The 10,649-nt window shown below is 63.0% G+C and overlaps 2 protein-coding genes across 2 annotated transcripts in view; one reads left to right on the plus strand and one right to left on the minus strand.

Annotated features, from left to right (window-relative positions):
• SHANK1 (SH3 and multiple ankyrin repeat domains 1) overlaps positions 1–722 on the minus strand; it is a 45,503-nt gene extending 44,781 nt beyond the window's left edge. The window contains 1 exon segment of the mRNA XM_058280690.2: positions 664–722. The gene's annotated coding sequence lies outside the window, so the exon portion shown is untranslated.
• Positions 723–4,350: 3,628 nt separating this feature from the next.
• Positions 4,351–6,499, plus strand: CLEC11A (C-type lectin domain containing 11A). The gene is made up of 4 exons (XM_058280696.2): positions 4,351–4,734; positions 4,909–5,095; positions 5,369–5,560; positions 5,915–6,499. The coding sequence occupies exons 1-4, from the start codon at positions 4,588–4,590 to the stop codon at positions 6,358–6,360; spliced, it is 972 nt and encodes a 323-aa protein (XP_058136679.1). The 5' UTR covers positions 4,351–4,587; the 3' UTR covers positions 6,361–6,499.
• Positions 6,500–10,649: the final 4,150 nt, after the last annotated feature.

Consider the following 10,649-nt stretch of genomic DNA (forward strand, 5'->3'; position numbering starts at 1 on the left):
GGAGTCCCGGCGAATGAATGGAGGCGGGGAGAGGCGCGGGGAGGCGGGGAGAGGCAGCCGGGGTGGAGGCCAGGAGGCAGGTGGCGGAGCCCCGGGCCGGGGAGAGGGGGCGGGGGCACCCGGGAGCAGGACTCGGGGGCGGGAGCAGGACTCGGGGGCACGCCGGCCGGTGGAGAAGGGAAGGGAGACGGGGTGGGGTGGGGAGCTCGGGAAGGGGTTGGGAGGGGATTGGAGGAGCCTGGAAAGAGAAGCAGGGGGTCGAGGGGGGCGGAGGAGGCCAAAGCCTAGACCCCCGCTGGGAAGGGGGCGCCGGGGGGACCTGCGGGAGGCACCTCGAGCTGAAGGGCCGCAGGAGGGGGCAAGGGGCCCAGGTGGGCCAGGGTGGGCGAGGTGGGGGAGTGGCCGGGTCGGGCCGGGAGGCGGGTTCCGGCCCTGGGCTCCGCCGCCGCCGGGGGGATGGGGGCGCACCCCTCCCACCTAGGCTGTGATCTGGGACGGGGCACCGGGGACCGGGGCGTAACCCAATTTGGCGTCGCTCCTCTCCACCCCCCAACCTGGGCCTGGAGCCCGGCGCACGGCCAAGGACGTCCGGGGCGCCCCCGCCCCCTCCCGCAGCCCCGGCCCCGCGGCTCCCCGAAACCCCAGGCTCCCCGGCCCCCTTACCTGCCTGGCGGGGCTGCTGAGTCCCGGTCGGCGGCGCCCGCGGCCCCTCCCCCCTCCCCCCACCCCCCCACCCCCCCCGGAGACGGGGGACCCTCAGGCCATGCCACACCGCCCCGGAGGGCGAGCGGGCCCGGGGAGGGGGCGGGCGGGGGCCGGGGGGGAGGGCGGGGGTGCCGAGGACCTCACCCCCCCCGCGGCCCGGGCCTGGCCATCCGCAGAGGGTCCCCCCTTCCGCCGCGGCCGCCGCGCCCCTCCTGGCCCGCCCCGGGCTCGGTCCGGCCGGCCGCGGGCGCCGCGTCGCCTGCTCTGCCTCCTCCTCTCCCTCGGGCCGCCGCCGCCGCCCGCTCCGCGCCTCCTCTGCCTCCCTTCTCGCTCTCTCGCTCTCGCTGTCTCTCCCTCACCCTGTCTCTCTCTCTCTCCCTCCTTCTCTCTCCCTCCCCTCCCTCCGCCCTCTCCCCTCCCTCCGGGAGCCGGCGGAGAGACATCGCCCCTCCCCGCGCCCCCAAACCTCGCCCCTCCCCCGCCCGCCGGCTCCGCCCCTCCCCCCCGCCCTCCCCCTCGCAAGCCTCACTGCCGCCGGGTCCCCAAACCCTGACTCCACCCCTGCTTACCCCCGTACCCCGACCCCCAGGGCCACCTACATAGGGACCCCAAGAGCCCCCCTGCAGAGGCTCCCCACCCCCTCTGTACACCCCGGCACGGTCCGTATTTGTTGCTGGATGCTACACCCCCAAATTGGACCATGAGGCTGCTAGATCCCTGGCCCCGGACCCCTAAACGCGCTCACACGCACCTCCCACCTGGTGGCAGGATCAGCGCACAGGGCACCGGGCACACGTGGGCACACCTGACACAGACTCGCTTCCTGTGCCCCCTCCCAAGCACAGGGGTGTGGAGGCGCCAGCTGACACCTGCAGAGCCGCCCCCACGCGCACACGTCCCCACAGATACACGCTCTCTGGGGCGTGCACACCCAGACGCTGTGTGCCTGGCTGCACCTTGCCACACACACACACACACACACACAGAGCCAGGACAGGTACATCTCACACCTGGGCGCCGGAGCAGGCGCGCACTCACACTGACACATGCCCATGTGTGCCAGCCTGAGATCTCCAGCAAGCAGTATCCACACCTGTGGGGAGGTGTATCCATGGCCTCCAGACCATACTCGCTCACCTGGCCACCCGCAGGTATGACACACCCATTGCGGTGCATGGCACCAGGCCTGGGCCCCCCCTCAAGATAATAATCACGACATTTATTTGGTGCTTCCTTTGTGCCAAGCTCTGCTCAAGGCTGGTTAACTCATTTCCTCACACACCCAGCCCTCTGGGCTAGGAATTTTTATCATCCCCATTTAACAGCAGGGAAAAATGAGGCACAGAGAGGCTAACTTGCCCAGGGTCACACAGTCCCAAAGAGGTGGTGCCTACGCTGGCCCCGAAGTCGTTCCCACCCACTGCTGTGTGCTGCTGGACACACCCACAGCTGTATATTGGTGTTCACAGTGCACATTCGGACACACCCAACCATCTCCTTGTGGCTTGCATGTGTGAACACACACACAACCAGGTTTGTGCAGAGAACCCACTCGTGCCCGGGACACACCCACAGAGACAGGGTGGATCCCAAAGGACAGCGGGTGAGCAGCTCGTGGCTCAGGCTGCCTCTGACCCTCCAGCCAGCATGGGGCAGTCCCAGCGGCCTCGGGGTACACCTCCAGCTGCTGGCTTCTGGGGGACCCCAGTATGAGCTAGAGCAGGAGCCACCCTCCTTGGGGAGCCCGGCCCTGGAAGGCCCTGCTCTCCATGTACACCCACCTGCCCAGGTGGTGAGCAGCTGCGCTTGGGGAGCCCACAGCTGTCTGTGTTGGCATCGGGCACAAGAGAGGCTGCGCAGCCCTCTACAGTTTATAAGGCCTCTCTCAGGGCCTGGGCATGATCTCACAAGGCCTCCAGCCCCTGGTACAGGGTCCCAGGCCTGCTGGTACACTAGGTGTACCAGCTCTGAGGTGGTGAGCAGCCTGCCCAAGGTCATGCTGCCCTCCAAGTACCAGGCTTTCTTGGAAAACGGCAGGCTGGATGCGTCGATGTCCAAGGCCCCTCCTGGGCTCCTGGCGGCTGAGGGCAGCTGTCATGCTCCTCCTTGGAGCCGGAAAGAAGCCTTGGCTCGCGGCTGCCATGCTGGCGACCTCCAGCAGGCCCTCTCCGAGCCTCGGTTTCCTCCTTTGGAGAGTGGGCCCCAGGCGCTCTGGCTGCTGTGCTCCAGGTTTGCTGGCACGACCCGCCGGGAAAAGCCCTGGGTGACTCACGGGGCCTGGCACCGAGTGGGCAAGGCCTCCTGCTCCTGGGCCCTGCAGCCTCCCTTCCACCCCTCAACCCAGGCCCTGCTGCCACCACCCTGGGGCCCCTAAGTCCCTGGCCCAAGGACCTCGGGCTGTGACCTTTAAAGCCTCCAGACCCCCTGAGCAAGCCAAAAGCCTGCCGGGAGGCCCTGGCCCCTTGTGCACCCAGCAGACTGACTGAGCACCCCCGGGGAGCTCGATCCCCCTGCTTGCTCTGGGAATCCAACCCTGAACAAAAATCCCTGTCTTCATTGGGAGGAGATGGACTACCGAGGAATAAACAAGACAATGCCAAAAAAGATACAGCGTCGTGTTTTAATACAGCAACTCCTGGCGGGGAAGCTGCTTAGATAAGGGGAGGGGAGGGGCAGGGAGACCTCCCTGAGCTGAGACCTCCAAACGGACAAGGAGGTGGGGGGAGAGCATCTGCCAGGACTAGCTCCTGCACAGCGGGGAGAGCTCAGTTCCAGGACGAGCCCCGGGACCAGTGTGGCTGGAGCCCCTGGGGTGCAGGGAGTGGGGGGCGCTGAGGTCTGAGGTCCCCGAGGTGCGAGGGGCTCCTCCTTCCCGGCTGACAGGCTTGGGGTGCTTTGGCTTCCCTCCTGCCTGTGCTGGGAAGCTGGGGGAGCAGGGGCGTGGGGAGTGACGAGATCTGATTTACGGCTTGGAAGGACTGCTCTGGCTGCGGCATGCAGCGTGGATTGGAGGGGGCTCGGGAGGAAAGTGGGGGAAGCAGGGAGAGGCGACTGCAGCTTTCCAGGGGGGAGCTTAGGCACCTCCTGGCACGGCTCTCTGGAGTGGCCTTCCCTGAGCCCACCTCTGCGTCCCAGCCCCTCACCCCTGCGTCTCCGAATGTCTGAGAGCAGCTGCCAGGCCCCCGGCCTACAGGAAGCTTCCAGTAAAGCAGGCAGACAGTCCTCCAGCACCCCCTTCCAGGGCTGGGCACAGGGCCACATGCATGCTCCTCACGTGTGTCCACACACGCGCACATCTCAGGGAGGGGGTGGTTGATATGGGGGCAGGGGTCGCCCTGAGCCTGAGAATGGTGGGAGAGCCTCCTCCATCAGGCTGTGTGGGCGATGGCGGCCACCGGATAATACGGTGCCGTGGGGATGGCCAGGGGAGGGAAGGGAGCACCCCGCTGTCACCCGGGGCCTGAGGGAGTTCCTGGGCCCAGGCTGGGGCCGGCCACCCCTAGGGTCCCTTGGAGAACCCGCTCTGGCTCTGCCCTCCTCCTGACTCCGGGAGCTTTGGGCCTGGGCGGATGCGAGCCCTGGAAAGTGGGCGGAGGAGGGTGTGTGGGGAGACCCGAGGCGGGATCCAGTCTGTGGAAAGTTGGAGGCTTCCGGCCACAAAGACAGGGCCCCACGGGAGCCAAGAGGGGCGGGGAGAGGCACACACCGAGGAGCAGAGGAGACCAACGGCCGGCTGGCCGGAGTCGCGGGCAGAGGAACCGGGAGGAGAAAAGCTGGGAGAGGCGGGGACCCGGGGCCGCGGCCTGCTCGGGAGCACACGCCTGCCCGCGTCCCCCCAGACTTCCCAACGCCTGCAGCCTTGGGTCCCAGCAGCCCAGCCCGATGTGGGCGTCCTGGCTCCTCGGGGCCCTGGTGGTCCCCCAGCTCCTCGGCTTGGGCCGTGGGGCTCGGGGAGCCGGAAGGGAGTGGGAGGGGGCCTGGGGAGGCGCCCAGGAGGAGGAGCGGGAGAGGGAGGCCCTGATGCTGAAGGTGAGCTGGAGAGGCTGCAGCCCGGTGGGGTCTGAGGGCCTGGGAGGGGGAGAAGGGCCAGCTCAGAGGAGGGGGCTTCGGGAGTGAGTTCCGAGCTGGACCCGGAGAGCGGAGCGGGGCAGGTTGGGGCCCAGTGGAGCCTGGCTGGGGCTGACCACAGCGTCCCTGCCCCAGCACTTACAGGAGGCCATGGGGCTGCCCCTTGGGGGTGGGGGCGAGAGTCCTATCGACGCCCCTGAAGACAAAGGGGCCTGGGGGGCAGAAGAAGACGCGCAGGGGGAAGAGGAGGAGGAGGAGGAAGCGACGCCCACCCCCTCCCCCAGCCCCTCCCCCACCCCTGAGGACGCCATCTCTTACATCCGTGAGTATCCAGAAGCCCCGCCCTACCTACCCCCGCGGCCACCTTCACAAAAATGCCCCGTTGACCCACTGGCCAGTGACCTCTCAGTTGCCCACCGGCCAGTCCGGAGAGCCTGCGTCCCCCGGAGCCGCGGGTCCCCGGCCCCGCCTCCCAGGAGCCCAGGCCGGCCGCCCCGCCCCCAGGAACCCCAGGGTCCCGCCCACCGCCAGGTCCTCGGGACCCCCGGCCCCCTCCCCAGGCGCCCCCTCCAGCGCGCGCCCTCTCCGCCCGCAGTGGGCCGCCTGGCCGGCCTGGACGCGGGCCTCCACCAGCTGCACGTCCGCCTGCACGCGTTGGACACCCGCGTGGCCGAGCTGACCCGAGGGCTGCGGCAGCTGCGGGAGGCGGCGGGCGACACCCGCGACGCCGTGCAAGCCCTGCAGGAGGCGCAGGGCCGCGCCGAGCGCGAGTCCGGGCGTCTGGAGGGTGAGTCCGCGCCGCGCGGGGCGGGGAGAATGGGGACCCGGTGGGGGGCCGGTGGGAGGGAGGATCCTGGGTGTCAGGGGCGAGGGGACCCTGGAGATGCGGAGGGGGCAGCGGCGGGCAGGCTTACTGCGGGGCGCGGGCTGGGCACCGGGGGAGGCACCCCGCGCCTCGGGCCGCGCCACGCCCCCCCCGCGGTCCCGCCCCGCACGGCCCGGGCCCGCCCCCCGAGGCCCCGGCTCTCCGCCTCCTTCCTTCCCGGGCTCCTGGCCCCGCCCACCCGCCGCCCGCCCCGCCCCGCCCCCGGAGGTCTGGCCCCGCCCCGCCCGCGCTGACTCCGCCCCTCCCGCCCCGCAGGCTGCCTGAAGGGGCTGCGCGTGGGCCACAAGTGCTTCCTGCTCTCGCGCGACTTCGAGGCGCAGGCGGCGGCGCAGGCGCGCTGCGCGGCGCGGGGCGGGAGCCTGGCGCAGCCGGCCGACCGCGCGCAGATGGACGCGCTGAGCCGCTACCTGCGCGCGGCGCTGGCGCCCTACAACTGGCCCGTGTGGCTGGGCGTGCACGACCGGCGCGCCGAGGGCCTCTACCTCTTCGAGAGCGGCCAGCGCGTGTCCTTCTTCGCCTGGCACCGCGCGCCCCGCCCCGAGCCCGGCCGCGCGCCCAGCGCCGCGCCGCACCCGCTCAGCCCCGACCAGCCCAACGGCGGCGCGCTCGAGAACTGCGTGGCGCAGGCCTCGGACGACGGCTCGTGGTGGGACCACGACTGCGAGCGCCGCCTCTACTACGTCTGCGAGTTCCCCTTCTAGCCGCGCCGCCGCCGCCCTGCCCGCGCCCGGGGGCGCCGCGGCGGGGCCGGGCCCCCTTCGGGCTTCCCGCGCCTGCCCGGGGAGCGGCGCGCGCCAGGCTCGTCCTCGCCCCAATAAAGCCTTGCGGCATCCGACTTGAGCAGGCGGCGTGGGGTGGTGGGCACCTCGGCCTTTAATCTCCCCACGCGCGGGGCCGGGAAGGGCCAGGCTTTGGCCTTGGGGCGCCTGCCTTGTCGGCTCCCACACATGTCCTTTGAGCTCCAGAGTCAAGAGTGATGGAGAGCACAGGTGCCTGTGTACACACGCGCACACGCCGCAGGCACACCCCCTCCCACCCGTCGTGCCCCTCCTTGCGCTCTTCAGGACCCAGGGCCTGTCGATCGTTTCCAGTAAGGGAACCGTGGGGGCTAAAGGCTCTGACAAGTCCTGCAGGAAAGAGCCGCTCTAGTTTTGTGTTTCATCTTCGTGTCTCACTTGTTACACCATATGGTTACCTTTGCATGTAACATCAGGCGCAGCTCTGAGGGGACAGACCCCCCCCCCCACCTCCTAAGGGTATCTGTTGAGACAAAACTTAAAGGCCTAACCACAGGAGCACTGTACTAGGAAGCTGGAGCTTTGCCCCAGGGCTCCCTCCTCTATTTCCCGCCTGGGAGCCTGGGAGCCAGCCCTTTCCTCTGTCCTGCCATCTCTACCTCCTCTCCTCCCTGAACCTGGCACCACTGTGCCTGAAGGTACTGGTTCCACCAGTGGGGGGAACGAGTCGTCCCCGCCCCCACCTCATCTCCTCCCGTTTGCACCCCTGGGTGTCATTCCTCAGCCCCTTAGGAGGTGAAGATTGGGGTGTGTCGACGTGCGGCTTTGGTCCCCAAGGTTTTCCATCGGACTGAAGATCTTGGCTCAAAATTCTTCCCACTCTGAGCGTCAGTTTCTCAGGGTGGGGATGGGGCGGCAGGACGTCCTGAAGGCAACGCGAAGGCCAGCTGGACACGCATTGGGCATTTACTCTTGCCGGAGGGGCCCTGCATCCCCACAGGGCGGGGGTCCTGGAAAGCACGTGCACCGGGCAGGGCACTGATTACCAGCCTGTGTTCTGCAGCCAGAGGTCTTGTCTTTGCCTCTTAGCTACTGGGCAAACGTGGGCAGGCTAGATATAACCTTGCTGTGCCTCAGTGTCCCCATCTGCGCAAGGGATAATAATACCTACCTCCTAGAACTGCACCAGACACAGGGGCGTTTGCCTCACCCAGGTCTGACCCTTACCCAGCAGTTCAACCTCCTCCTCCCTTCGCCTTGCTCTCTCCTACACTGCCTCTCTAGGAGCCAAGGCCGCGTTCTCCCTTCTCAGCCGGGTGAACGCCTACTTCCAAGAATCGGCCAACTTGTGGCTCCGTGTCCCCAGCGTCGCCCGGCACGTGGGAGCCCCCTGAAGGAAGGGGCCATGGTGGGGATTCTGAGATGAGTCAGATGCCTGAACGGCTGCTCTTCCTCCCCGGCCTCCCTCAGGCGGGTTTCGCCAGCACAGCCCCCATCACTCTCCGAGGCACTGTCTGGTGTCTGTTTCCCGACAGGGCGGCCTGACTCGGGGCCCCCTCCCCCAGGAAGCCCTCCGAGGCCTCTTCCCTGGCCGTCCGCGGAGCGCCTGCGGCTCGGGAGGTCGGAGCCGAGAACCAGCGAAGGCCTCAGGAGAGGGCTGGGCTCGATGCTCTCAGGCATCCCAGGGAAGGGCGCGAGGATCCAGGCGACCCGGCGGGAGGAGGGAGGTGCAGGTGGCCGCGCTGGCTTTGCTGGGACTACAAATCCCAGGAGGCCGAGCGGCAGGCCCCCTACCGCCTTTCCAGAGCCACGTTCGCCAGCGCCATCGGGCGTCCCGCGCAGGCCGTCCCGTAGGCCCCGCCCCCTGTCCTCACGGGGCGTTCGCCTACATTTCCCAGCAAGCCTGGGAACCACACCCTTGGCGATGAGGTCATCTCGGTGATGTCCAATCAGAGCTCAGATGCTTCCGTCCCACCCACCGGTCCTCACCGCGAGGTACCTTGGGAAATGTAGTCCGGTCTTGCGACCCGGCGCAGGAAAAGCCGCAGCACCGTCACCCTAACATTGGGTTATACTGGCACCGGCGTTTGGGTCGTTCCGAGAAGAGCTTTTCAAAATACGCCTGGATTTCCACGGATGGATCATAAACGCTTTTAAAAGTGAAGTAAACAGAGAAGAAAATATCAGAATGCATGGGGAGTGTTCACAAATACTACTCATGATTTGCGTGTCTGAGTATGTGCTGAATTTACAATGTAAATTCTCCCTTTCTGTGGAAAACTTTTGCCAAACACTGGTCCAAAGCAACTCAGTTTCTTAAAAAAGGAAAAAAAAAAAAGGAACTCTTAATTTGGGAATAATTTCAAACTTACGAACTGCAAAAATAGTACAAACGCTCATATACCTTTTTAAATGCAGATTTAGCTAACATTAAGCATTTATCCCCTTTATGAGTTTCCATCTATATCTATACCCCTGTCTCTCTGTCTAGCTATTCATCTATCCATCCATCCTAGCCCAGGCACCAGGGACAAACCTGTAGTCAGACAAAGTCGGGTTTTAGTGACCCATTGCAACGAGCATCTCGCCAAAGAAAATAAAATTATAAGATTTTGGTGAAGGGAAGGATTTAGGTGAAATTTAAGCTAACTGGTGTTTTGATAGGTTTAATGCAAAGCAGAACTGTGTGTACGTGAGTCAAGATCAGATCTGGAATGCAAAGCAGCCCCAGAGCCCTGTTTCCTTGGAAATTACAAGTTGATAAACCGAGAATGTTGTGTCTAGAAAGCCCTTATCTGAAGCTCTGCCTCAGGGCTGCACCAAGAGTAGGACATGTAATTCTTAAGGATGTATTTTCTAACAGCGAAGTTTCTAAAAGTCTGCTTTTAGACAACAAAGTTTCCCAGTGAGCAAGAAAGCTGGAGTGACTCACACGGGCATTTATTAGGATACTTTACAGGTTCAGCATGTCCCTGGGAGCAATATTTCCTGTGAACTTTGCAGCTAGCTTTATCTGTCCGTGGAAGGAGGGCAGGGTAGATTTTTATAGTCCTAGCCAGCACTTAGCTTCTGAATGTAATACATTTTTCTGAACCATTTAAGGGTTAGTCACTCACATCACAGCCCTTGACCCTTAAATACTTTAGTGCATATTTCCTGAAAAGAGATATTTTCTTACATAACCACAGTAATTGACTTCAGTATATTTAACATTTACACAATATACTTTTAAAATCTAATCTACTGGTGGCATTCAAAGTTTGTCAGTTGACCCGATGATGTCTCTTGTAGCATTTCCCCTGTCTGGGATCAAGTATTGCATTTAGTTGTGATGTCTTCCTTTAATCTGGAACATTTCCAAATTTATGATGCTACCATTTGGAAGAACAGCCTGCTCCCCCTTTTCTCCTCCCCCTCCCTCTCCCCTCCCCCTCTTTTAAATAGAAGTTCCTCATTTTGCGTTTGGCTGGCATTTCTTCATGATGATTAGATTCAGGTTAACACCTTCCCTGCTGAAACATGAAAAGGTATTGTGTAGATGTTGCGTGTCTTTCCCAAGGTATCACACTTGGAGGCACTCAATACCCATCTGCCCCTGGTTGCTAATATTAGTTTTGCCTACCCAGTCAGGAGGATATTCAATTTCTCCCCTCCCTTGCAAATAATAAGCAAGTTATGGGCAGGCACTTTTAGACCATGCAAATATCTGGCTCCTTGTCAAGATTTCCACCTAGATTTAGTGTCCATTGGTAATTCTTGCCTAATTAAATATTTACCAAGAGGGTTATACATTTACCAGTCAACACCCAACATTCTACTGTCAGCAGAAGCTGCCCCTTGTTCTCCCCATTTATTTATCTGTTTATTATCGGAACAGATTCATGAACCTATTTTTTCCCATGGCTCATAATTCATTATTCACCTGTTGATTTTTCAAAAAGCACTTCCTTAGCTTCTGGCATAACAAGATGTTCCAGGCTCATCTTGGACTCAGACTGCCCCAGCCCTGAAATCAGCCATTTCTTGCGAGGTTTCTTTTAACCCGGAAGGTTATTAGAGACCAAGATAGAAGGGCTAAGTGTGCTCATTGTCATGGAGCTATCTTTGCCTCTTGGTCCTTTCAGCAAACAGAGCAACCTAGCTCCTCTTCAGAGATGGGAAGGTAGAGGCTGTGAGGGCTCCATTTCTCAGGTCACTCTCAGCAGAACTCTCCATGCTAAACCAAATGGCACAAATGCTATTGGTAGAAGGAT

Source organism: Dasypus novemcinctus, chromosome 18 (assembly GCF_030445035.2).
Source record: "Dasypus novemcinctus isolate mDasNov1 chromosome 18, mDasNov1.1.hap2, whole genome shotgun sequence".
Classification (NCBI taxonomy): Eukaryota; Metazoa; Chordata; class Mammalia; order Cingulata; family Dasypodidae; genus Dasypus; species Dasypus novemcinctus.

Excerpts from the sequence above, each read along its gene's own strand:
- CLEC11A (XM_058280696.2), top strand. The coding sequence starts at position 4,588 with ATGTGGGCGTCCTGGCTCCTCGGGGCCCTGGTGGTCCCCCAGCTCCTC. Across the intron at positions 4,735-4,908 it reads GGGAGGCCCTGATGCTGAAG|CACTTACAGGAGGCCATGGG; the intron begins GTGAGCTGGAGA and ends TCCCTGCCCCAG. Across the intron at positions 5,096-5,368 it reads GGACGCCATCTCTTACATCC|TGGGCCGCCTGGCCGGCCTG; the intron begins GTGAGTATCCAG and ends CTCCGCCCGCAG.